General features: G+C 40.0%; 1 protein-coding gene across 1 annotated transcript in view; it reads left to right on the top strand.

Annotated features, from left to right (window-relative positions):
• Positions 1-16210: 16210 nt before the first annotated feature.
• LOC104278496 (receptor-type tyrosine-protein phosphatase R-like) overlaps positions 16211-27902 on the top strand; it is a gene marked incomplete at its 5' end in the record, with an annotated part of 19313 nt that continues 7621 nt past the window's right edge. Inside the window, 2 exons of the mRNA XM_009875489.1 lie at positions 16211-16324; positions 20340-20495. Of these exons, the coding sequence (XP_009873791.1) occupies positions 16211-16324; positions 20340-20495 (270 nt within the window). The remainder of the gene's footprint in view (positions 16325-20339; positions 20496-27902) is intronic.

The following is a 27902-nucleotide window of genomic DNA, read 5'->3' as shown; positions in this document are numbered from 1 at the left end:
AAGACAAAATTAATGGCACTACAGAAATGCCCATATCACTAATGGTGCGAAATTATCCCTTTCATCAAGTCTATGTAATGAAATTTGAATGTTGGAGAAAACGATGAGTGTAGAATTCCCACAGGGAAAGCAAATGGGATTGATAATATTAAATCTGAATTCCCAGTTCTCTTTCTGCTTTTCCAAGTTTCTAAGCCAGACTGTTATTGTTTCTCATCTTCTACCTTCCCAGTATTACAGTTCTGAACCAAGAATCTAGATGTAATACTTCTTCAGTCCCAAGTGAACAACCACATGTTCTGCTAATAATTAAAGCTCTACATGTGTTTAGTTGTACCTGAAGTTTGAATACACAACTGCGCATAAATATCTTAAGGATATGTCCTTAAAAAAGTCTCATATACCCGAATAGTCATCTTCCATAAGGATATAGACTGTCAAGTAGCACCTTCTTTCTTGCACAAAAGTTTTGTGAAAAACATCTTTAAATGACAAAAATTGTCAGCTTTCTTATGTAGGTGTATATTCTACTTTCTTTTACTAAATCATCTATAAATATGAAAATTAAAATTAAAAAGGTTTGAGTCACTGAATGAAGATGTGGATTTTGAAGTTGCATAAATTGCAAAATGATTGTTCAAGTACAAGATAAAGTCTATGTGGCCTCCTACAAAGTGGAAAGAAATTATTCATTGCATTTTGCAAATGCATTTTTCTCATTTGTGAACTATTCTATGATCTAAGCTATATATGAACTGTTGGTGCAGAAGACAGAGAAGACACAAAATACAGAATTACAATGAAATTTAAGAACTTCACAGTTACAAGATTACAGCTTAGAATCTCTAAGCACTATCAAACTTTGAAAGACTGATGAGTCATAAAAATGTTTTCAACTTAGGTAAAAAAAGACACCATTCAGCTGACATGAAAAATTTCCCAACTTATTCAGGTTATGCAAACAATTTTAAAGTTTGTCTTATGTTTTGCGTATTAGTAATGTAATATATTATGATATCAATTAGCTGCCAAAGTTGTTCTTAATAAAACAGAAAAATCTAATGGTTTATAATACAAGCTTCAAACAGAAAAGAACATACCTGATGAAGTACATAAAAACAATTCAAGATGAAGTACGTAAAAAGAACTTGGATTCAGTGATCATTGTAAATGATACACGGAAAGTCCTCTATTTCTGTAGCTTAAAATCCATTTAAGTCTTAAAAGGCTGGACATTTGTTAGGGTTAGAATACTAACATTTTCTGACACAAAGTATGAAGAATAACCTCAAAACAAGGAAGATGAGACAGTGAGCGTTGTTGGCCAGAATTCTGTGTCGGGTGACTAAATGTTCATTTTTACTTATAGCATTGACATTACATACCTTCTTCATGTTTGTAAGATAAGCGCTCTGCCATGATGCTCTTCTGTTTCTTCAGACCTAATGAATATTCTTAATCCCTGTTGTTAGATCCTCTGGTGTGCCCACATGAAAAGAACTACAAATGTAAGCTGAGAATTATTATTTATGACTAAAGTGTTCTTTCTCCTTGCATCCTTGCTCTCCCTGTCACCCAGCATGGCATAATCCCTCAATGCGTTTGAAATTGTTTAGCAGGAACACAATTCTTCATTTAACAGAGGAGACACCATACTGGACCATGTTATACCTGCCTGACAAAGAAGACCTTACCCCAGGAAATGTATGCAATAGTAAGGGAAGAGATAAAAATATCACGTGGATGACCAAAGGATTTTAATGCAAGTTAACACCAGTACTGTCTATTACAAACTCATGCTGTTGGTTAGATCAGTGTTGCAGCTGTCTAAAACACCTCTCAGGAAACACATACCAAGTACTTTTGCAGGAAATGCTTAAATCTTCATGGAGCTGGTGAGCTCTTCTTGAACACCAGTCCTGCGCTTTCCCTCACTTGCGTAGCATAAGTTTATGTGCTGTTTGCACAGATCTGTAATGAAAACACCCTTTTTGTACATTCATGTTCTAGCAGGACACTGGAAAAGCTGCTGCCCACCTGCAGTGTCCTGGGACTGCTTACATGCTTGCAGGAGTATCTGTTAGGGAACTGAATGGGATTTACTTTCCTTTCAGCCGGTTTATAAATACCTCCGATTAAGGCAGATGAAAATGAGATGCCTAATGTTGTGCACGTGAATGTGACCCTGACAGCAGAGGCTGATCAGTTCTCCGAAAAGTAAAACATACCAGAAAGTTATTGAGTGACAGACATGGGTGTGTTAAATATGGCAGGCTGTGTTGATGACAGGATAAAATCGCTTGAGTTTAGATGAACAGAGACAAATTTTACTGCACAGCTTTTGTCTAACATGGCAAATATGAAGCATATATTTATGGAGTTGAACAAAGAACTCTCCCTTCTATATTCCTGAGTCCTGTGTTAAGAGGTATATGAACAGTTGAGGGCAAAGGGGTCTCAGCTATGACATGCAGCTTCATTGCATTTCGATTTCTCTCTTTTCTTGCAGTACCAAATTGCAGAAAAATCACAAATTTTCCACAAAGAAACTCCCACATTTTCAAAACCCTTTTTACTACAACAACAGAGAATATTTAAGAATATTTACCTTCCTCTTGCTGATTCCTTTGCTTAAAACATCCAGATTTCTTCAGAGAATTGTAATTTTTATTCTTTTTTATTTTATTTTCCTATTCTACCTCCAGCCATTTAATTTCTGCAGTTTCTGGAGGGTTATATTTAATGGGAAAAGATCATAGAAATGAGAAGCTGTAAAAGCCATTTAATTACTCTTATGTTTCTTTGTTCATCCCAGCGTGGGGTTGTTCTATCATCCATTATTTTTGTTCAGCTTTGTTTCAGCTATCAAAATGAGCATTCCTCCACTAGTATAGACAAAATCTAATGATGAGTCTGGTAAGGCAAGTTTGTTGCTTTTAATTCTAACTCAGAAAAAAAAAGCAGAGCAGGGATTAGTTGACAGACTGAGGATGAGCCCTGCCAACTCTAATGACCTTGGCAATCAGCTACCATGTTATCACTAACCCCCCACATTTTCCATTGAGGTAACACGCTACCCTGCTGCTTTTGGTCTGGATGTCCAGAAATCCTGTGAGCACATAAATACCTGAGGAGTGGGTGTCAAGAGGAAGGTCCCGTTCTTTTCACAGTCGTGCCCAGAGGACAGAATAATGGGTGTAAGCTAGAATATAGCAAGTTCCGCCTCAACATGAGGAGGAACTTCTTTACTGTGAGAGTGACAGAGCACTGGCACAGGCTGCCCAGAGAGGTGGAGTCTCCTTCTCTGGAGACTTTCAAAACTCATGCAGATGCATTCCTGTGTGAGCTACTCTAGGTGATCCTACTTTGGCAGGAGGTTGGACTAGATGATCTCTAAAGGTCCCTTCCAACCCCTGACATTCTGTGATTCTATGATTCTATGATTCTATGATTCTGTGATTCTGTGAAATAAAGAGCAACTGTATTGCTCTTGCGCAACTAATCCAGCTTGTTCTGGTGAAGCTGAACTTGCTGCTGCTGGGTGCAAAGCCATGATAGCAACGTTGTGATAGAAATGGGGCCAAGCCCTTTGCTGTACACTTCTGGTGCTGCGTCGTGCCGTCCCGCTGGGTCGTGTAGTGGGACTACACCTCTATGCTGACTTTTATGATAGGGGCTCTGCTGTGCAGGGCTGACAAGGAAGGAGGTGAGTAGATAAAATATATACATTCAACACTGTGGCTTCTCTTTCTTTGAAGGAGTGAGAGATTGGACATGAGAACAGTCCAAAATACGCGATTTGCCAACACTGTAAAAAAGAGAAGAGAGAACACAGCAGGGAGGTGAAAAGCGATAGTCATAAGGGAAGTAAAGCTCTTTCAAGGTCTTCAGTAAATTCACATCTGCGTCTTAAAGAGTATGATGTGTGTTTATTCTGGCACTGATGGGGTCCATTGGGTTTGCTCCTGTGAGACAACACTGACCAGCAGTTTTGCAGGCCTGGCATGTCTGTATTTAGCTGGGTACAGAGCTGCCCTGTACTGTGTCTTCCCAGTATTCATCTGGATTTCAGTGGGATAACATTGGTGGATTTCCTTCACAGGAGCATTTGCTGGCTAGGACCCTTTGCAAAACGGATTTCTGTCTTATCACAGCTAAAAGGAACAAGATGTTCTAAATAATAGATCATTGAGCTATTTTTTCAAAATAAGCTAAAAATCAGTTGCTCCCAGTAGATATAGTGTATAAAAAAATAGACAAGAGCCACAATCTCCAATGAAAATCCCATCCTCCTCTGCATGATCCTCTCAAAAAAAGTATAACATATAAATATACAAATTTAAATCATGCTTCTCTGCTTTTCCTAAGGCTTTGTACCTTTTTGATTTCTTTTTCTTTTACACTGAACTTCCAAACCTATTTATGTAGACATACTTCCACTGACAAATTTAGGCCCTAAGTTTTAGCTGTCCAGTAGATGTCCAGTGGTTGTTTCTTTTATGAAGTCTACAAGCCCTCTTGGCATCATTTGCAGGACTTGTGTTTTCATATGAAACATATAACAAAGATATTGTTCTAGATCAGAGCCATACACTCGGTTTCTGAGAAGCTGAGGATTTCTTCCCAGGCATCTCTTCCTGCCCACACAGAGCAGCAGCCACAGAACCACTGCAAACTTCTTGGGTTGCCAGGGTGAAGGAAAGAGGCAGGAGATGTGCATAAAGAAAGAAAAAAAAAAGGGAAAGGAAACCTCATCCACTAAATCTGAAATTGCTATTTGTTACTGAAAGGATTATAAGTTATTTTGCTTTTGTGTATGTGTAACAATGAGAGAGCAGCATGCGAACAGTTTTTAATATTCTCTTCTAAGGGTAATCAATTCTGAGTAAAAAAGGGGAGATAATGCATTTTTCTCATTCTAATCTTCTAAGTTTGGCTTTGACAGCTGTGTTGCCTGTTTAAAAAAAAAAAGAACACAGAATGTTGTTCTGATCCTAAACATAAAAGACAGAAATTGAAGATCTATTAATTGGACTCTTTCTCCCAGTTGTTTTGAGCAGTAATATACTGTAATACAAGGCAGCACAGCTCCTTCATCTTTGACCTCACAAATGGAGTCATCGCTACAGAAGAATTAGCCTGAAAGCCGTTTTCTAAGACTTTTCTCCCTAGAGTTGAAACAGAAAATTTGTCCTATATTAGAATACTTGGGATACAGTGTATGTATCACATTTTCAGTGCTAGAAACCTGAGTCTTGATTCACTGGTCAAAAATACAATATTTTTTTTGGCATTAAGAGGAATCATTTAGGTAAAACTCTCCTTAAATCTTTGAAAATTTGGTGTTAGAATTTTCACTTGAACTGTGCCTTCTCTGTTCAGTACTAGACAGAAGGGAGCAATTCTTCATGTGGCCAACTGCTCAGGAGAAAGGGAATTTGTCCTTCATAGCATCTGAAATATATTCAATATTAGCAGCTTCAGGAGGTCAAAGATCCTGAGAGAGCTGCCAAAATCATGAGATTGCCTTTTCACCTGTTTTCTTGTTTCTGAGCTTAGAGAATTCACGCACAATCATTCATGGTTTTGTTGAAACTTTGAGAGAAAGGGACACATCCAGTCACATGAATCCATAGCAGGATGAAACCCAAAGTAAAGCAAGTTTTTGTCTAAGAAAAAACCCGCAAGTTCCTGAGGGTTCTACTTAATTTTGCTTAACTGTGTTTCACGTTCATAATAGTAAAAAGAACATAAGGCAGAAAATACAAGGCTGCCTTCTGTTGTCTGCAATCAGTTCATGTAGATCTGGAGTGCTAAAGTAGATAGGGGAAAGTCAGTGACACAAGATTTATTCCAATAATTTGTGATTATGGTGATGATAATGGCTGTAAACAAACTTCAGTGGACTAAAAGGCCAAAAGCAGACAAAGACCCAAAACATACTGGTAAACTGTGTCACACTAAAGAGACCTTGTTGTTGTTTCCTGAAAAGAGGATCCTGATCTCAAGAGCTGAGGTGTAAGAATGACTTCTTACTTTAAAAGTCTTGGCTGTGTTAGAAAAAAAATCCAGACTGTTCTGGGACACAAGCTTTATTCAGGAATCACACAAGAACAGTTTTTTTGTGTAAATTGTCTCCATTCCATTTGAGCCAAAGGCATTTTAAGAATTTATTTATTTTTTTGAGATGTATTTCAAATTTTCTTCTTTATGTGCTCAGGAACTGCAGAGAACTATGATTATGTGAAAAAAGGGAAAGTATTTGTGTCTTTATACCACATTCCCATTGTGCATGTTCAGACAGATTTTGCTCATCTGAAACTACCAGTAAAAATTACCTCTGAAAATAAATACGTGAGAAAGTTAGGACGTCAGCAGTACTGAAATCATACTTTGATTTTCAAAGCAGAGAGAAATGTGACTAAGAAGAGTAAGTCAGTGGGAGTCTTTTGGCCACATGGGTTCCTGAAAGATGTGGAAGTTACTGTATTGTCTTAGGTTCCTAGTTTTGTTCTTCATTAGTTTGTAAGGTTATGTACATATATATATATATATAATCTGCTACATATTAAATTTAAAATACAGAAGATTTTAAAAAAGAATTATTTTGAGTGGCTTTTTATGTCTGTCATTTTTCTGGAAGGCATTCTAAGGTATTGAGCACCATTTTACAAAGTTGAAACAGGAGTTTAAACTTCAATAACTAAGAATTGTTTGAGGCGTAAAACTGGATGGAATGAGGGTTTTACAAAAGGAAAAGAAACAATACTGGGTTTCTGGCATTTAGAGCTTTTTGCTGGCTCTACCTAGAGATTTAATAATTGGACAGAAAAAGCACTGGGCTGAACAGGCTCAAAAGGGTCTGTTTGCTCTGAGGATTACAGCTGGTTTTGGGATGATGAAGTAGGGTATGACTGGTAAAATCGTGCTGTGCATAAAAGTTGTACCGGACATAATAGCAGCATGCAATTTTATTTTTTTTTGCTAATATTGAATAAGGACAGATAGGAAAATTTTATGGAGCTCATTATACACGCCTCTCAAGGAACAAAAAGGTTGAAACAGTGTTCAGCTGAGCTCTTCCAGCTCCCCTTGTGTTTCCACCTCTATCTGTTGTCTCGTTCTTTTCTATCATCTTGTTCTTTTCAACTGCTTACCATAAGGGAACAGAGCAGCGAGAGGTGGATGGAGGAAGGAAAAAGCCTAGAAAACAATCAGAGCTTTGAAATGAACTTCAGCTGTTATTTTAAGACAATTGAAATACTTCGTGATGCAGTAAATCCCAGTCCTTGAAGGAATGCAGCACCAAATTAAAGAAGGACAGGAATCAACTTTTGGGAGCAACATTAAAATTATCTGTGAAAGAAGTTGAGAAGTTCCATCTTATGTATGTGCTCCCCATCTTCTTACAGCAATCTTTAATATCCTGTAAAACAGTCAAATACTATTGTCATCATTTTGTAGACATAGAACCGAAGCAGACTGACTGAGGCACGCTTGGTAAGACCAAAGGCACAGCAAAATTTCGGCTTCTCATCGCCATTCATAATCAATTTGCAGTAATTGCACATGCTCCCAGCTTAGTGCTCTTTAAAATAGATGTAATACTGTTGGACTGATTTTTTTAAAAGGAAAAATATACTTTGACAAGTGGAAGAAAACTGTCCTCTTCTGTCACTCGGTAATTAAGTTCCACAGGTCGTGAAGCAGGAAGTTCCCTCTGTCCCAAAGCTCTAGAAAATAAGCCACAAAATCCAACAGGACTATTGCAGCCTCCTGCCCCTCTCCTTCCCCCTTCCAAAGGGCTCCCACAGTACAGAAACCTTCTGGGACTGGTATTATTTAACGACAGGGCTGCGTCCCACGAACAACAGATAACCTCTCCTTTCTCTCATATACCCCCTTAGCAATAACAAGCATGCATCCCACGGACATGTAGGATGTGGAATTCTGCAAAACCGGAAAAAATCCTATTAACATTACTGAACTCAAGGTTATTCTGAGGTGAGGCTGTGGGCTGGTAGCCTCATGCAATCTAGAATACATGAGGTGTTTGGAAGCTGTACATACTTTTTGACTTCCAAATACAGAATTTATGATTAATGCATTAATGATACCATAGGAGAGAGATAAAGAGAAATGAGTATGATGAGCATTGAGATGTTAGCCTAACTCATACTCTCAGACTGTCACCCCACTGACTACATCACATAGCGGTGCAGGAATTACCCATGTGACTCAGAAGGAGGGAAAATTAAATAGCCTACCTTCTGAGATTTCCTTCAGAAGAAAGATAGAAGACTATACTGTGTCTTCTCATTAAGTGTAGTCAGTAAATTCATATTATCTTGTGACATAATGGTCTCAAATGACACCAAAAGAGCTGACCCTTATCTCTGCTAGGAGACTGCAAGCCCAGAAATTGATGCAAAACTTGGACTGATAGAAATCAAAGTGTGCCTCTTGAAGACAGGCATTAACAAACCTTACCCTTAATAGGCTGAATGCATTCTCATACACTTTAGTCATCCATGAAAGTCGTAGAGTCTTTCTATAGCTGACTGACTCACTGCCCAAGTGCATGTAAGAGCTCAGCGAGGCAATCTTGGACAAAAGCCAGACCTCACAGATGGAGCGTTTCTCACTCTTGTGTTGATGCTTCCTACAGAACGGTCAAATCAGCCCCAAATCAGCTGATCTCATTTGAGAAATTAGTTCTTCTCCCTGCAAAAAGAAGTGTAAATCTGTCACATAGCTGAGACAAACCAGTTTAGTCATATCACCCACCCCCTTCCAGAGTAGTTTTGCTAGTCTGAGCTGTGGATGCCAGCAGAGTACCCTGGCCTCACCTCAATTCCTCGTTCAGCATCTGCGTCCTCAGAAATGCAGCAGCCTTTATGGTCACCCTCAGTTGGTGCCTACACATGCAAATGGAACTTGAATAAAACCCAGCATCTTGTCCAGGACAATGGTCAGAACTCAAACCTTTCTCTAGCAGACTGAGAAATAAATCCTTTTATTAGGGTTAATCTTTGTTTCTGATAGTTAGAGGTTTGGCCTCAACTGTATGACAAGGTCTGTAAGTTTTCGGGGATGTTAATGACTTTCAACACCCCTCTAAGCACCCAGCCCTTTTTCTGACTGTTTTTCAGTTTTTGGCCTCAGCAAATTCCTGTGATAAAAAGGTCTGTGAATTAATTGCGGTATGTGAAAGACTGCTTCCTTTTATGAATTTTTATTTTCTCATATTTTAATGAATATTCACTGGAAAATCCGTATAAAGGGGAGACCATATAGCTGTCTTAACTAATTAGATTAACCCTGCATTTTCTGTTAGTATTACTTCTGTCTTTGAATTCTTTCGGAGAGCTCATAACATGCATAAATATTTAAATGTATATGCTTTCATGAAAAATGGATCAAGAGCCAAAACTGTTCTTTAATGCTGCATGAGAAATGCATATCCAGGAAATATTATGCTTTTTTTAAACAAAGATTTTCCATAAGAAACAAAGATTTTCCATAAGAAATGTGGATTTTTTTTCTCTAGCAAAACTGTGAGTGAAGTTGTACAATGTCATCTTGAAAACCAACATCCAAATATACACAACTTACCTGGACTAACTGGGATTGAAGCAATTGAAGTTTCCCATTCCTATCACTTTTCCTTAATGTTTATATAGAACCAGCTTAGAGGTTTTTAGTCTTTACCCAAATACTCTTTTGACAAGCACACAAATTTTCACAGGCTACATGTGAAACTTGGAACTCTTTGGCAGATTTGCATATTCTGCAGCCTTGTTGTCTCCTCATTAGAAGATGGGTGGCTTAGAGAGAAACGTGTTCCATGTCCAGAGCCTTTCTCTATGCTTATCGTTGGTTCTTGTAAACTCAGACATATGCCTGCAATTTTTCTAGTATTACAGGTGATTTTCACTACAGTTTTGTAGAATGGCCAAAACTTCCCCTCACAATTTTTCAGTAATTGCGCCCTGATCTTAGAAATATCTAAATGTCCCAAGATTTATATTTCTAGTCACAATGTGTTTTAGTGGCAATATATTATGTATTAAAGTTTGAGTAAGTCACCGCAGGCAACTGCTTATTCATAGAAACATGAAGCTTCTTTAATTAATCGCTGAGAATAATTGATTTTATACTCAGGAGAATTTTTTTTTAGTTTACAGATATAATTTAAAACTTAATGTGGACTTCATAAAACTATAGATTTATGCTCTTGGAGAAAATAAAAATAAAGAGAGAGGTAAATGGGAGAGGAGGGAATGCCACCTCAAACACCAGTTTGGTTTAGGGCAAAGTGCCTTGAGAGTGGCACTTGTCTTGGCAAAATGCTTTGTTCTAGCTGCATGACGCTGATGGAGGACATGCTGGATCCCGTGAAATTCATGGACTACATGAGACACTAAACTTGCTATTACATATGACATGTAATTTTATGAAAGCCAAAATCTTCTGTGGATATGTATCAGGCACCTGAGCCAGCCAGAGGGGCTAACCTGATGCCCTGTGCAGCAACAGGAGGCAAATCGAATGTGTCTAGGGGAGGAAAAGAGAAAATGCAGGTATTTTCACAATTTGATACTAGATCTTTTGTTGTCCTGTACCCCAACTACAAACAGAGTTGCAACACTTTCACCTTCACTCCTGATAAATACATCCTTTTTTGGTTGTGCAGCTGAGGCCGTCTGATGAGGGTGACAAGATGAAACACGGTGACACTAATTAACTGTAGGCACTGTCACTGGGCAGGCAGCAGAGCAGGGTGCTCGAATGGAGGATTCCACAGCCTGGCCACAGTCCGATATGTTGCTTTAGCACAAATAACGTTTTGCAGCATTTTTGATGATATTCTTAAAATATAAGTACGAGGAGCACAGGCAGGTAAGACAACTCTTTTGTGAGCTTGCTCTTTTGTTTGGCCTAAGTAAATAGGAGTGACATTTGTAGAGTTGTCTTTCTTTGGTTTTAGCATACAATAGAACTTACTACCCAATGGCCCTTAAGTATGTAAAATTCCTAGTATGTATAATTTGCTATTTAGGTTTTTAATCTTTGTTCATAAATGTATTGTGAAGACTTATACTTAAACCTTCAAATTTCTTCATCCTTGATTATTTCTCTTCCTATATATTCAAATTATCTGAAAGTTTAAGAAAACAACTGTGGTGGTAGGGTCAGGAGAAGTTTAGAAGGGAGTAACGAATGTATGGAAAAGGAATGGTATATTAATGCATGGAAAAGGAATGGTATATATATATATTTTTTCTCTATCTTCCTTCTTTCTTTTTATTTTGATTTTTCTCAGAAAGGATATCATTGATGATAAGGAAAAGGTAAGAAAGGGAGGCATCTCCGAATTTCTCTTGAGAAGCAGAGCTTCTTTATAATTTATTGTAATATCCTAAAAACTAGTATTTCAGGAACCATGTTATACATTCATCCATTTCATGTTGTGATGGTGAGGTTTTTTAATTTAACGTGAAAATCTTTATCAAAAAGCCTCTCTGAGATCTCAGTTGTGAATGGTTGCTGGTGTTTTTCTGTGATGAGTTTCCTTTTCTGGAACTCTGTCCTCCCAAGTTTTCTACTACAAGCAGAAAACTCCTTCCCTTCAAACTACTTGTTTTGCTTGGACCAGATAAACCTAGAAACTGTCGCCACAGTTGCAATATTCGGGTTGGTAACTGCTCAGGTACATGAGTCCCCCAGGGCATTTGCCTCTAGGCTCAACAAGTCACTGTTGCCAACAGCGGTAGTGAATTCAAAATTGTAAACTCCTTGGGGAGCAGGTTGCAATCCATGATAAACACTGCAGATGAGCAAAGGGTAAATGATTAGCACTGTCTAACTTGGATGCTTCAGCCCTTACTTTTCCAAAGAAAAAGGAGCAACCAGAGGAACACAGTAAGACATAACTTGTGTATCTATGCTAATACTCTGATTTATTTATTCCTATGGATTTACTTTGCAGTGGTTAATTTCGTGTTTTATTGCAAATGATGTTACAATACATAATGATTTCATCTGTATAATTATAAGCTGTAAATGACTGAACAAGTTTCCATTCTAGGAGTGATTCTTTTAATGACAGTTTATATTCTTTGTCTAATGTACAGGTATCATTGCATTTGTAGTTCGTTCTTCATCAGTTTTCTATCCTAATCTCTTACCTTTATGGACTATAGTCAACACAATATCTAGGCATACCATCAGAGTGACACAAAAATATTAAAATATTATAATTTTAACAATGTTTTAGAAATTTTCTTCTGACAAGAATAGTTAGAGCTTTTTTTTTCCTTTCTTTATCCTTTATCTTCCTTCTTTCTCTTTCTTTTGCTTTTTCTCAGCAAAGTTAAAAATTTACAGAAAGGCAGCTTTGTACCAGACCCTTAGGTCAGACAAATTTCAGTCACCTTCAGGAGGGCACATGCCAGAGTTGGCAATATAAAGCCCTTAAGTGTTGCCTTTGTCCTAGATCTTAATAGTGTCACCATGAGTTATTGTATGGTAACATTCACGTAATTGAGGAGATCCATTGCCTTTTGGTGCCGAGTAGGTATAAATTAGCCTGGATCTTGTAAGAAGGAACTTGGGAGAAGAGCATAATCTTGCCCTCTTCTTATAATTTTCTGTAAGCATCCAGAATTGGCCATACAATACTAAAATTTATGTATCTCCTGTCTGGTCTGCTCCTGCTTTATGCTTTTATGAATCCAGTACAAAGCGTAATAGAAAGCATAGAGCATGTCTGTGATGTGCTGCTCACTCTAAAGCAGATGCTTTCAGCATTTCGGTACATTATCTTTCAGTGATCGAGTTAGAAGTTCCATTGCAGATTATGGACTGCTACCTTGCTCTGAATAGTAAGAGGCAAATGCACTTTCTTGTTCTAAGTCGTGTAGAAAAAAGCAGCCTGTGTTACTCTTACTTAATTTTTACTGTAATTGCCAAGGAACTAAGCTTCACACAAACAGCAGCAACTCATAGAATCATAGAACAGTTTCGGCTGGAAGAGACCTTCAAGGTCATTGAGTCCAACCTTTTCCTAGCCCTGTCAACACCACTAAACCATGTCCTTCAATGCAACATCTACCCTTCTCTTAAACACCTCCAGGGACAATGACTCGACCACCTCCCTGGGCAGCCTGTTCTAACGGCTGACAACCCTTTCAGTAAAGAAATTCTTCCTAATATCCAGCCTGAACCTCCCCTGGCACAACTTATGGCCATTTCCCCTCATCCTATCACTCTCCACTAGGGAGAATAGACCAACCCCCACATCTTTACAACCTCCTTTCAAATAGTTGTAGAGAGCGATGAGGTCTCCCCTCAGTCTCCTCTTCTCCAGGCTAAACAGCCCCAGCTCCCCCAGCCAACCCTGATACAACACATGCTCCAAATGTTTTACCAGCTTGGCAGCCTGGCCCCATGCCCTCTCCAGCACTTCAATGTCCCTCTTGTAGTGAGGGGCCCAAAACTGATGCGCTACTCCAGGTGTGACCTCACCAAAGCTGAATAGAGGGGAATGATCACCTCCCTGCTCCTATGGGCAACACTATTGCTGATACAGGCCAGGGTACCACTGACCTTCTTGGCCACCTGGGCACAGTGCTGGCTCCTGTTCAGCGGGCTGTCCATCAACACCCTCAGGTCCCTCTCTGCCTGGCAGCTCTCCAGCCACTCCTACCCAAGCCTGTAGCACTGCTGGGGGTTGTTGTGGCCGAAGTGCAGGACTCAGCATTTGGCCTTATTGAAACTCATGGAATTGGCCTTGGCTCAGCGATCCAGCCTGTCCAGATCCCACTGCAGAGACTCCTGACCTTCAGGCAGATCGACACTTCCACCCAGCTTGGTGTTGTTTGCAAACTTGCTGAGGGTGCATTCTAACCTCTCATCCAGATCATTAATAAAAATGTTAAACAGGAGTGGCCCCAGTACTGAACCTTGGGGGACACCACTCGTGACCCTTCAACGGACAGCAAGGCACGGTTCTTATAAAAATTAAAAGTCTTTTCTTCCTCAGATATTTCTTTGGAGTTTTCTTGGATGAATAGTCACCAAAAAAACCATTTATTGCTGTACAAGAAAGCACCCTTAAAGACAAATTTCTTCCCACCCACTTAGGAGGCTTCCCAAAAGAGTCTTGAAATCTCCAGCTGCAGGGCCAGGTGAGCTTTCTAAGCAGACTGACACCAGACCAACAGAGCGAGTGCAATTGTCTTCAGGCTTCACCCAGAACCACCAAGGACAATGTAGCTGTTACAGAGATACACACTGTGCAGGCTTTTATGACTATTATAGGATATAATGGACCAAATTCAGACCTGGTAGAAGGAAATGTGACTCTACTGAAGATAATGGAGTTTCACCATGTTTTATTGTCTCTGAATATGATGAACCATAACCAGCTGTTTCATTTCTGTGTCTTTATCAGTGAGCTCTTAACACACTATTTAGCAACACCTCTATTAATGTGATCTGATCCCTGGCTCAAGCACATTTAAGTCAATGTATTTTAATTTTATGCCTGCTAATTTTCCTCACTAACAACAGTTAGCGTTGTCCCTGTACATCAAGGTCACTGACTTAGACAAGCAGTTTCACACTCTTTATACCATCCTGATGGATCTCTAGGAACCTTCGCAACAGCCTTCCTATTTAGCAACAGCTCTTTTTCTCATTTACCCAGGATCCTCAGAGTAGGCTGTCGACTTTCAGTGTAGTGATGGCTTCCAAGGCCCAAACAATTCTAGTCTGCCGTTTTGCTCAGATGTGCCATGGCCAGAGCAAGCCAGTCTTGGGAACAGAAGATATGGTGCCCAGATCTGTTAAATCTCCATACATGCCCTCTCAAGAAATTCCTTTGTTTCAATGACAAAGCTGGAGCATTTCTGTAACCACTCAGGATATCTTCTAATTCAAGAAAGAAAAGGAAGAAGGTTTTGCATTTTGAGCATGCCAGGGATGCCCTCTCAAGAAATTCCTTTGTTTCAATGACAAAGCTGGAGCATTTCTGTAACCACTCAGGATATCTGTCTAATTCAAGAAAGAAAAGGAAGATGGTTTGCATTTTGAGTATGCCAGGGTAATTTAAATTGAAGAATACTATAATAATACTTCCAGCTGAATTAAAGCTCAGCTCTGTGGTAAGAGCAGATCTCAGTTGATGCATCAAGACCTGACAATCCTGTTAGGGTAAAAAAAAAAGATAAAAAGGGGAAGAAAATGAAAGCCACTCAGCACTGATGGAAAAATCAAATTGACAATGGAAAAGGAAAGCAAATATTTTACGGTTTTACATCAGAAGTTGCCAGAAACACTGGAAGCCTTCTGAAACCATCTGAAGTACTCCTTTTCACTCTCTTCTACACTTCATATTGCCTGCAAAGGGGATATGGAAGCAACGAAAGGAACCTCAAGGTACCTCATGGAAGTACTGGTCACCAGACATCACATAAAGACCCCATATTTGTGTCTTCTTGGAAACAAAAGATTTGAACCTGAAATATTTTCTGGGTAAATTATTTTCAATTACTTCACAGGGAGGATTTAAACTTGAGGAAACATTTAAATTTCACTATGATTCTACACAACTAAATAAAGTGCTTTAGTGATGTAATTGATCTCTGCTGAGAATTTTAGCATTCTCTGACTCACATGAGGAAGTTTTAGGAAATTCAAGTATGTGGAATGTATCCAGAATGTTTCTTTTTTTTTATTTGAGAAACTGCTAATCAAAATTAAAATTGTATAATTTCTTTATATCTGACTCATTCTTCACCTTCAGGGAGAAATTCTAGAATAATATTCAGAGCAAATCTTCATTGTGTAAATCCAGCATCTCATTCTTTACAGGTGAATTGATGTTTAATACTTTACTTTTACATTTTTAATGTAGTAATTGTGTTACCTTAAGCACTGTGACTTGCCCAAGGAATTTAGCCAAAAAATTCTGGACCCTATTGTGAACGTAGCTGAGAAAACGTGATACTTTGCTAACAAGCAGCATTTAACATGCTTAAATTTTCCTTTGGACTTATTCTTTATTGCAATGCAAATAGATTGCATAGCTTATCATTCTGGCAAGTAAACAATTAGTAAATTAATGAAGAGTACCAGAGATTAGCCAACTTGAGAAGTGAATGTGTTGAGCAAGGAGTTAATTTGAACTGGTTTTGTTTTTCAGACACTGCAAATGGATGTAAACAAGCTGAATATCACATTGCTTCGGATATTTCGCCAAGGAGTGGCAGCAGCACTGGGGCTGTTACCTCAGCAAGTTCATATCAACAGACTCATTGTAAGTACCAATGGGCTGTGTATAATAAAATGTACCTGGTTATTTTGAATCCTCTTAAATTTGTTTTCCTGTCGCTATGAAAAGTGCAATAAAATAGGACAGAAAAATACTTTTTTTCAGTATTTTTTAACTGAAAAATAGATCTCCATTACAAAATGATTTATATTTTATTTTGAAATTCCCAGTTACAGTCTTGAGAAAAAATAAATCAAATAAATCTCTTTTGTGTCCTATTCATAAGCAGATTTCTTATCCCTTAGTTTTGTTACAATGCAATTCTACATGACATTCATTAAGAAACACTTATTCGTGTTTTGTTTCTCAAAGGTTGAATATTGCTCAGAAAGTAAATGTGATTCTGCCTTTCAAAGGCATCTTCATAATTTATTCTCAGACTTTCCATTAGTAAATTAAATGTCTTCTCATGATACTAGTGTTTTGTTATTCAGCTGTAACAATCTATGCTCAGAAATGATCTTGTAGGCAATGGTATTTTTGTAAAAGAAGATGCCAAATTTGCTTCTAGTAACAAAGGTTTCAAAAGCCATTGTCATTGTATGGTTTCTGTGTATGGTGAAGAGCATACATTCTTAACACTGTTGACTTTTTATAACAGTTTTGCCATGACACAAAACCCCTCAATATCAAGTGTATATTGCTAGCATTCAACTCACATTGCAGAGGGAAGAAGAGTTACTTTGTTTTGTTCTACACGCTGGCTGAATATTAGAGAAGAAAACTGACAGGTTCAGCATAAAAATATTTTCTGCCTTGATAGCTTGATAGGATTGTATACATCAAAAAGGATTATAAGAACTCCTTTGAATAATGTCTCTGCAAGAAACGATCACACAAAAAATACAGTGCAAAGGATAAATAGGAATGCAATGCAGGCCTTTTCATGTTCACCAGGGATGTCACTCATTCATGACAGGTGATGCTAAATCTCCTTTGTCCCCTACATTAACCAGAAAGAAAAGTTGAAAGACATATTCAGAGAAAAGCAACATTAAAAGAGAAATGGTCCAGAGTTTGGAACGTGTATTTCAACTTAGTAAGTCACTTAGTACCTTGCTTAGTATGCTCTGTGGAAATTTTGTAACTAAGCGGAAGAAACATGCTATTTCTTTTCCTACTAGCCCTGTAACTTTTCCGTTTCTCCTCTCATCTGAGGGAGGAGGAGACATGGTTTGAGCCCACTCAGCTGGCAACAAAGAACCATGCAGCCACTCGCTAGCTCATATCCCACCCCTTTTTGGGGTGAGGAGGAAACAATATAACAAAAGGTTTGAGGATCAAGACTAAGGACAGGGAGAGCTCACTTACCCATTACGGTAACAGGCTAAAAACAGAGCTGACTTTGGGAGAAAACATTAATTTAATTTAAACAACAAAACCATCACCAATTTTTCAATCAGATTGGAGTAAGATAGTGAGAAAAATACAACTAGATCCTGAAAACACCTTCCCTCAACCCGTTCCTTGTTCCCATGTCAGCTCTACTACTAAGTTCTCTACATCCTTCCCCTCAGTGGCACAGGGGGGCAGGGAATGGGGGTTGTGGTCAGACAATCACACATTGTCTCTGCTGCTCCTTCCTCCTCAGGGAGAGGATCACTCACACTCTTCCCCTGCCCTAGTGTGTTGTCCCTTTCACAAGAGACATTTCTCCATGAACTTCTCCAATGTGAGTCCTTCCCACAGGGTTGCAGCTCTTCCCAAACTACCCGAGTGTTCGTCCCTCCAGCGGGCTGCAGTCCTTCCAGTGATGGACTGCTTCAGCATGAGCTGCCCTTGGAATCACGGCATACTTAGGACGCGGTCCTCTGCTCCAGCCTGGAGTCCTCCACGGGCTGCAGGTGGGATTCTGCTCCATCATTAATCTCCTCAGGCTGCAGAGGCTCAGCCTGTTGTATTGGCATGGGCTGCAGCAGAATCTCTTCTCTGGCACACTTCTCCCTCTCTTTCCTCACTGACCTTGGTGTCCACAGGGTTGCTTCTCTCACATCCCTGTGCTCTCCAAAACGAGGAATGCCTCAACACAAAAGAACTCACCCAGCAGTTTTTTTCCCCTCTTAAATATGTTTACTGCAGAGGCACTGATTCCCTCAGCCTTGGCCAAAGGTGGGTCTGAGTTTTCATCAGGGGATGCTCCGGAAGCTTTACACAGGACCAACTCCCATAGCCCCTGCCACTATCAAAAACCCCACTAGACATAAATTTAACACAAAAGATAATGTCATCTGCCTGTAGCTCAGAATACAGTAAGTACTGTTAATTAGTCTTCTCAACATCTGTAAAAGTCTGCTAGGAGTTAATATTTTAATGATATAAAAAAGAAAGCAAACTTTTGCCCTGTTTACTTTAAAAATCGCACACGGTCACAACTCCCAAGGAAGAAAAATGTATCTTAGGAGACATTATTCCCACTTTTCATCCTTCTAGCATGAGACAGTTCCTCTCATGCAGAGTGCTGGCAAGCAAGTAGAGCACATCAAAATTCATCTCACCTCACTTCAGCATAGTCTAAGCTACTCATCTAGGATCTCTATAAAAGCAATATAGAGAAGGGTAACTGGAGGAGAGAGGCACTGAGATCCTGATTATTTTAGGACAGATTAAATAATTGCCTAGAGATGCCAGTCTTTCTCCATTGACTTTGGAGGTAGTTTAGATGACTGAAGCTGACTCATTGCAAAGTGAGGAGCTGTCAGAAGTGATCGGCAGCCTAGCACTCAGAATGTGGTTGGGCACAGGGAGAGCAGAGGTCCTGCTAGTCTCTTACATGTAACAACACATGGTGTGCCAAAAAATATAAACTGGGCATTTCTAGTGTCTCCTTAACCTTCCCAGTAAATGCTCCTCCCATAAAGACCTTTTGATGGGCAGAGGAACTCCTAAACAGAGGAGTTACAAAACACCAATCTTATTGAGCAGATGGACCAGCACCACATGTGAGACCACAGAGGGCAGATTTAAGGTAAATATTTTTGAAAGCATCGCTTTCCGTGCAGCTCTACTTCTGAATGCAAAACTAGGTATTTTAATAATAACAAAAGATGTCTTTTTCCTCACTTTGGTAAAGATAATGATGCACATTCAAGGTGAGGGGAAGGAGGCAGGGGAAATCTGGATTAACTTGGTTTGAGCTGATCTCTCCCATCCCATAAAGATGAATAGCAAACAACCAGACCAGCGCAACTCTTGCCGTCACAGGCAGCAATGCGAGGAGTAGCTCCAACCTTACCTTGCGTGTGTGGAACCCCCCAGGTCTGGACTTTACATCACAGACTCAGCTAAATTGACCAGACCCCTGGGGAACCCAAGTTCCCACACCCTGTTTGGACATGAGAACTGTCTGGAGCGCTGGTCTCAGGTGCTGTTCTGGTCTGTCATAACCAGAGGAACCCTCTGGCCATCTCTCCTTGTGCTCAGTTGTGACTTTTCTGATACTTGCATTTTGTTGTGCCATTTTAAGGAGTCGCACTGCAGTAGACTAAAAGGACTTTATACTTTTTTGTAGTGTCTATAAGATGTTGACACAGGATTAGAAAGCAGTGCCAAAATACCACAGCATTATGCTAAGCGTTCCTGTTGAAGGACCACCTTCTAAAACAACGCTGCATTTCATCTCAGATCAGATGAACTATCTGCTAAAATCCCTGCTGGAACTTTGCCCTTGACCCCATTCCATGGCTCCTAATCTCACCACGTTACATTGACTGTCTTGTTTTATGGTACTAGACTCAGGAAGACGGTACCTTGTCAACAGTGTACGAGACGAAGTACATGTGCCCACGTACAGTATTTGCATTTTTGTGCACAGTCAGATGGATTCTAAGTAGTCAAGGGACAGGTATACTCTCACAGAGCGGGTGAGTCGTGTGACAGCAAAGTTTTGTGGCTTCTGTATTCCATACTTTTGAGTTTGGAAATATAGTTACAGTCTATAGGCAGCAGAGATTATGTAATTTCAGGCCCTTCCTATGATTCTGCTTTTTTTTCATTTTCCTAGGGGAAAAAGAACTGTGTGGAACTGTTTGTGTCCCCACTGAACAGAAAACCAGGAATTTCTGAGGCGCTCCCTTCTGAAGAAGTGCTGCGTTCCCTTAATATCAACATTTTGCATCAGAGTCTATCCCAGTTTGGAATAACAGAGGTCTCCCCAGAGGTTGGTTATCAATTTTCTAACCTGTAGTTTGTTACAGATTGGGCAGTTAGTACATCCCTGGTAGTTTTCAGGCTGAGGTTCACAAGTATGAGGCAGGAAATGTATGAACTAAGATGGCATTACTGCTCTAAGACAATTATACAGCTAGGCCTGTAAAATTAGAATCACAGAATCATTACGGTTGGAAAAGACCTTTAAGACCATCAAGTCTGACCGTTATCTGACTCTGTCAGGCCCACTTCTAAACCATGTCTCTGAACACCATATCTAGACCCCTTTTAAATACATCCAAGGACAGTGATTCTGCCATTTCCCTGGGCAGCCTGTTCCGGTCTTTGATAAAAAGGTTTTCCTCATGTCTAACCTAAACCTCCCCTGGAGTAACTTGAAGTCACTTCCTCTTCTCCTATTGGCTGTAACATGGGAGAGGAGACCAACACCCACCTCACTACAAACTCCTTTCAGGTAGTTGTAGAGCAGTAAGGTCTCCTCTCAGCCTCCTTTTCTTCAGGCTAAACAACTCCAAGTCCCTCAGCTGCTCCTCACAAGACTTATTCTCAAGACCCTTCACCAGCTTCATTGCCTGTCTCTGGATCTTCTCCAGCACCTTGATGTCCTTTTTATTCTGCAGTGCCCAAAACTGAACATGGGATTCAGGGTGTGGCCTCACCAGTGCCAAGTACAGGGGGACAATCGCTTCTCTAATCCTACTGGCAACACTATTTCTGATGCAGGCCAGGATGATGTTGGCCTTCTTGGCCACCTGGGCACACTGCTGGCTCATGTTCAGCCAGCTGTTGATGAATATCCTCAGGTCCCTTTCCACCAGGCAACTTTCCAGCCACTTCTCCCCAAGCCTGTAGCCTGCCAGGGCTTGTTGTGACCAAAGCGCAGGGCTCAAATATCAAAGCAAGTCTTTATATCACCCATCAGTGACCTGAGCTAAACTTCCTTCAGGTCAGAATTTTCTTTGTTACTGAAGCATATGAGTCTGATGGTTGTGACAGATGCAATTATCTCTTTCACGTACTTCAGATACAAATAACACTTCAGGTAGATATGGAACAAGAACATATATGAATAATAGATGAATGGATAAATGTCATCATGAAAAGATGCTGGAGAAAAACACAGCGCTGAACTCAAGACCTCGAGTTGTATACATTTCAACAGTCTTGAGTGTTCAGATATTTCAATTTTCTCTCTGGAAAAAAAAATTGTTGACAACAAAATGGAGTCATTTAGGAAAGGATTATTAGAACAGGAGTTGTGCAAACTCTAACTTTCTAATAGTCTTGGAGAAACAAGAAATTATTTTAATTTTTTAGATGCTAGCAGATTATATAGCTAAGGCCCTGATCCTGAAAAAATCATGCACCTTTACACTAATAGGTATTCTTCTTGGATCTCAGTAAATGGTTTACATGTGTAAGACTTCACAGAAAACAGCAGCTAAAAGACATCAACATATAATCTTTACTTGCTCAGCTACAAACTAGTTGTTTACTCTTCTCTCAACTTGCTCTAAGAACAAATTGTGCCGAACAAGATAACAGCAAAGAAAAATCAAAACAGGCAAACCTTTGAAGAAGAATGTAGTTATACAAAGCTTTACATAGCTTTATTTTAGCTGTTGTGTATACTGCTGAGCTATCAATCCTAATTAAATCATGAGCTAATAAATTGTACATTCTTCCAGCAAGAAGTCTGAATCTTTTGCAACTGTTGTTTGTGTGCTGCGTATTTGTGCAGAAAGGAAGCATTTTCCGCAGCTTTTTAGGTGGGTGGCTGATAGAAGTGTTAGGGCTGCAATTTGTCTCCTTTTTTACTTCCCTATTTCCATATGAGCTGCTTAAGGCTTGAAAGTCTACTGGCTCTCTCTGCAGTAAACAGAAAGAGACACACTCAGAAGGCAGTTCATCCCATCTCTGAGATACCTCTCCTGAGATAGCTTGGTTTACTCTCTAAAAAGGCTTAGCTTAAACTAGACCTCCATCTGTAGAAGGTTAATGGTGGGGGAAGATTACCGTATCCTAAGAAACTTTAGCAAGATTGTATAGGAAAACCCAAGTGGAAAACTGAAACTCTCCGCTTACAGTCTCAGCCCATATGATACCATAAGCAGCAACACTCAGTGGAAATAGGTGACTGGAACTACCTTTCCATTACCAGTAATAATTTGCCAATTTACATCTGCTAATGCATTAATCATTGATTGACCTATTTTCAATTAAATTGCCTGTCTTAAAATTGATATCCTAGTTTATTATTCTACAGTAGCTGAAAGAAGAGATTCCTTATATGCCTCTGCTATCTGAACCACTACAGTCCTGTGCTGCCTGCTATACAATGGGTTAGGTACCTGTGAGAATGTGAAAATTTAATTTAAGGGAGTCATTGCCATTTCAGGCATCTAAGGCAATGGCCATACCTTCCATATATCCTTTCTCTTCCAATGGCCTATTATAGTTGTAGCATTTAGTCTTTTATTATGGTATAAATTTTGTGTCTGAAGTGGAATTTAGCATTATGTTCTGCTCCATGGTGTGTACCAGGGAGTAGAGCAGACTTCCCCGGAACAAACAGCTGAATTGGTGCTTGTTGGTGGGACTAAATTCAATTATTCAGGCAGTCCATGTTATTATGGTCTGGGAATCCTGACTTCCTAATTTCTTTAAATTGTGTGCACAGAAAAAAACACTACTGAGTTTCAGAGCTTAGTAGAGTAGAATAGAATTTGAAATGGTTTTGAAAGGCAAAAATAACTGAAGTTTTGGTAGGTAAAATAAGGGTTACTGTCTTTTGAGAGATAAGCTGGTTGCCTTTGAAGTGTGTGATCTTAACTTCTTAGAGAAGAAATCAAAGGAAGCAATCATGCACTTAAAACATGCTGAAGCCGTAAGTTATAGTAAGGACAAGTGATCAAAACCAAAAGCTTAGGAATTGCAACAGCCTAGACTGGGAGAGGCACCAGTGAACAAAGCGGAGCACAAGGACGTGCTCTGGCAGTCAGGCCCAGCAGACATGGCATTACACCCACACGGGTGCACCACCACGGGGACAGGAGCCCGGCAGGCCTGCCGGCTTTGACATGAAATCACAACACTTCATCGCATGCGCGTGTTAGGCAGAGTCTCTGGAGAGACTTTATCACAAGTGGCTATTATCCCGTGTCCTGGGAGCCTGAGAGGTCTCCCACATTCCTGCATGTTCTCACTGGGGGTGGAAGTGATTTCTTGGCAGACTTTCCTAACCTGCCCTAGCAAATGTAGTTAAACTAGTAGAAAAAGAATAAAGTGACTCAGTGTGAACTTTGATGAACCCGTTTTGATCTTATGTTAGATCCCCAGCTCCCCGCAAGCTTTCCTTTGAGCTCAAAACTACAGCTTTCCATGCTTTCATTAGTGTTTCAGCCTAAGAAACTAATTGGAGTTAACTGACCCAATCTGCATATTCACCTGTTTTCTGGTGAAGATTTACCTGTCCTGAAAGCTCCTGATAACTTGGCAGGATCTTTCAGTTACAGATTTTACAGGGACTACCCCAGGTCAATGTCTTTCTTGTTATTACCAAAAGCTGGCTGCTTGTTTTACTTGTTTGTAGAAATAATCTACTAGTTTTCCATAATAGGAACAGAAAGGCCAGAGTGAATTTTTAATGTCTTTTTTTTAAAAAAAAAGTTTTTCTAAACACATTCGTTTAAGTCCAGAACAAAGCAAGTTGACAAGTGGAGTTCCTCAGAAGTCTAGTCTGTTCTAGGTCCAGTGCTGTTCAACGTCTTTGTCAGTGACATGGACAATGGCATTGAATGCACCCTCAGCAAGTTTGTCAATGACACCAAACTACATGGTGTAGTGGACTTGCTTGAGGGAAGGGAGGTCATCCAAAGGGACCATGATAGGCTTGAGAAATGGGCCAGTGCAAACGACATGAGGTTCAACAAGTCAAAATGCAAGGCCCTGCACCTGGGGCAGGCTAATCCCATGCACAAATACAAATGGGGCACAAACTGGGTTGAGAGTTATCCTGAAGAGAAGAACTTGGGGGTGTTGATAGATGAGAAGCTCAGCATGCACTCATGCAGCCTAGAAAGCCAACCATATCCTGAGATGCATCAAGAGGTGTGTGGCCAGCAGATCCAAGAGAGGTGATTCTCCCCCTTTACTCTGCTCTTGTGAGACTCCATCTCGAATACTGCCTCCAGTTTTGGTGTCCCCACCATAAGAGGGTTGTGGATCTGTTGGAATAAGTTCAGAGGAGGGCCACAAAGATGATCCAGGGGCTGGAGCACCCCTGCTATGAGGATAGGCTAAGGGAACTGGGATTGTTCAGTCTTGAAAAGACTGTGGGGGTCCTTATAACTGCCTTCCAATACCTGAAGGAAACCTACAGAAAGGCTGAGGAGGGACATTTTACAAAAGTGTCCACTGATTGAACAAGGGGAAATTGATTTAAGTTAAAGAAAATAGATTTAGATTGGATCTTAGGAAAAAAATTCTTCAGTACAAGGGTGGCAAGACTCTGGGATAAATTGTCCAGAGAGGTTGTGGATGTTCCCTCCCTGGAGGTTTTTAAGGCCAGGTTGGATAAGGCCTTGAGTAGCCTGATCTAGTTGAGAGGCGTCCCTGCCCATGGCAGAGAGGTTGGATTAGATGATCTCTAAGGTCCCTTCCAGCCTAGGCCATTCTGTGATTCTATGATTCTATGAAAGCAGCTACTGTGCTAAAAATACATTGATTCTTCACCACCTTGAATTATGCTGAATTTAAACTGCTTAAATTAACCTGAATGTGGAGACTCCTTAGGGAGTGCAGTCAGACACTGGGACATGATGTACATGATCCTAGGCCTTCCTCCCTGTAGTCATGATCACCTGTAGTCTGAGACCTGGTGGTGCCTGAGCTGTTGGAACTCCTCTGTCATCCCTCCTGCTCTGGTATTCCCACACCTTTAGCAGCTGTGGCTTTTTTCAGCTTAGTTTATCTTCCTGCCCTCTGATGGCAGTGATGCATTCCCACTCCTCAAAAGCTACCTGAAATTCCTATTGGATTCTCAGGCAGGAAAAAGTTCCCAACTGAGTGAGAAAAATATTGAATAATATCCATCAGTTGAGACACAGCACATCTCCATGAGAGAGGCTCATTGCCTGTGGTTATGGACAGAAGTCCTCTTTTTTTTTTTTTTGCTGTTTCTCTAGAATTTGACTTTCCTGCGAGCTTGTTTCCTGGGCGTCAACATTTGTAGTGATAGTCCCTCTTATCAGTTCTCGTAGACCAAGGAACAAAGTTCTGAATGAGCAGCACTGACATTTCAGAAACCAGTTCCTTATCATGGGCGTCAGATGACTCAGTTACTGTAGGTCACAACCTCTTCTGTCATTAGGGAGCAGCTTAAGGACCAATTTTGCTGTCCCGCAGTTAGATCGGGGGCAGGGATGTCCCTGGTTACGTGAACGAACTACTGAAGTGTTTCAAAATGGCATGTCAGATGTATTTAAGTTGTGGGGTACATTTTTTTACTCTTTTTACAGCATTTCTTAAAATTCTTTGAACTTTAATTTTAGAAAGTCAAATTAGGGAAAGGTACCATTTGATGGACGTCACAGAGATTAATTAACTCAGTTACGTATATGAAATCTCTTTAAAAAGATGTAAAAAATTTTGTGACACTAATGAATGACAATTAATTTAAGTCTCTCACCCATTGAGTCAAAAAATCATATTATCTCTTCATTTATTTTTTAGTGTATTTGTCCTTTCAGTGAAGAAGTACAAAAAAACCCTGACCATTTACTCATTTACAAAATGTCAGCACAGCCAATTCCCCTTTAGCTCCTGCTTTTTATCTAGATTTTCTCTCGAGTCATCTGAAATACTGGAAAGCCATCAGGTAACCCACCTAGGGTTAAACATTTTATAGCTAATGGGCCAGAGCTGCAGCTGCTGCTGTCACTGTGGGATTCCCACAGAGCTCAACAGGAGCAGTCCCAAGAGCAGAGCAGCTGCATATTTGGGCCCTGAGCCAATATTGCGACCTGAGTCCTGTGCCATGAGCACAGAGGAATAACCTTGCTGTGCTGCGGAAGCAGATTGCATGGAGAGCTGCAACCCGTTAAGAGTGGCAGCAATGTTTGAATATGCCTTAGGAACAATTTTTGCAGAAATAGTTGGCAAGATTTCCAGCTTATCTTTGAAAGCCCTGGTTTTGAAGTTGTTCGCTAAACATCAGACTGACACTTATATACCTTGGTAAACTGTCAATACCTGCAATACTTTAAAGCCCAACTCATGAAACACTGCTTGATTGAACACACACACACACACAAACCACTAGTTTCAGGAGGTCTGTTTGTGTAGTTTAGCAGAATGGGATAAAAGATATCCATTCTGGGGCTATGACTTCTAAAGAAAACTCTCCTTTATTATGCTTTCAGTTCTAAAGCAGTCATTTGCCTTCTAAGCCTAGCATTGGTTTCAGCGAGCAAGTCTTCATAAAATAACCATGCTGCCAAATATGTCTTTAAACACTTGCATTTTGTGGCAGTATGTTCTGTGAATTGTCTTGCATGTCCTTTGACTGCATTGTCCTGACCCTTTTTAAAGCAAGCAAATCCCAAACCTATGCTGAAAGGAAAACCATTGGGATCCAGCATGCAGCAGGTTTTTGTCAGCTTGTCCTCTCTTCCCGACGCCGTGATCTCCTTCTCCTCCTCTTCCTCAGCAAACCTTCCCACATGAATTCAACTTCATCAGGACTTTTTGGTTTGGAAGGCTGATGGGCACAAAGAGTTTGCTTGATATATTAACTGTTCAAATGTTCAGGCTAATCGGTGGCCAAGCAGACTTTGGAGCCTGAGGTACCCATGTAAAGTGCCAGAGGGTCCCTGCAATGACACATGTCCAGTGAGCAGCCACTCATCTTTAAAAACAGGAACTCTTTCCTCTGTGGAAAACCCCCAGTCTGCTTCCACAATTTCCCCAGAGAGGAAAGAAGTCCACCTTGAGATGGAAAGACAACTCACTGGTTAAATGAGAAGACTTGGAACACTTTTTCACTCAGTCCAAGTACTGTACTGAAAATGCACAATTAAGAAGCTAAAAGCAATTAGCTGAAAATTAGAAGAGCAATGTCTACTAAGCTGCGATCACGGAAACAGCAGACAACATTCTTTATTCTAAATAATGTATTTCAGTTAAACTGAAGGTTCATTTACCCTGTTTCAACTACCAAATCTCTATTTGGAAAGATAGTGAAATACTGGTAATTTAATAGCCCAAGCAAGTCCCCACACTGCAATACAGCCAAAAATAAATGCTTTCACAATTATTATTATTTTGTAATCCCCAGGAGTTCCCCAGGAGTTCTGGAAATTCGAGTGTGCACAGCTGTTTCAGAAATGTACTATCA

The sequence above is a fragment of the Apaloderma vittatum genome, unplaced genomic scaffold (genome assembly GCF_000703405.1).
Source record: "Apaloderma vittatum isolate BGI_N311 unplaced genomic scaffold, ASM70340v1 scaffold6798, whole genome shotgun sequence".
NCBI classification, from domain to species: domain Eukaryota; kingdom Metazoa; phylum Chordata; class Aves; order Trogoniformes; family Trogonidae; genus Apaloderma; species Apaloderma vittatum.
Note: the sequence above shows the minus strand (reverse complement) of the source record. Positions and strands in the feature narration are given on the sequence as shown.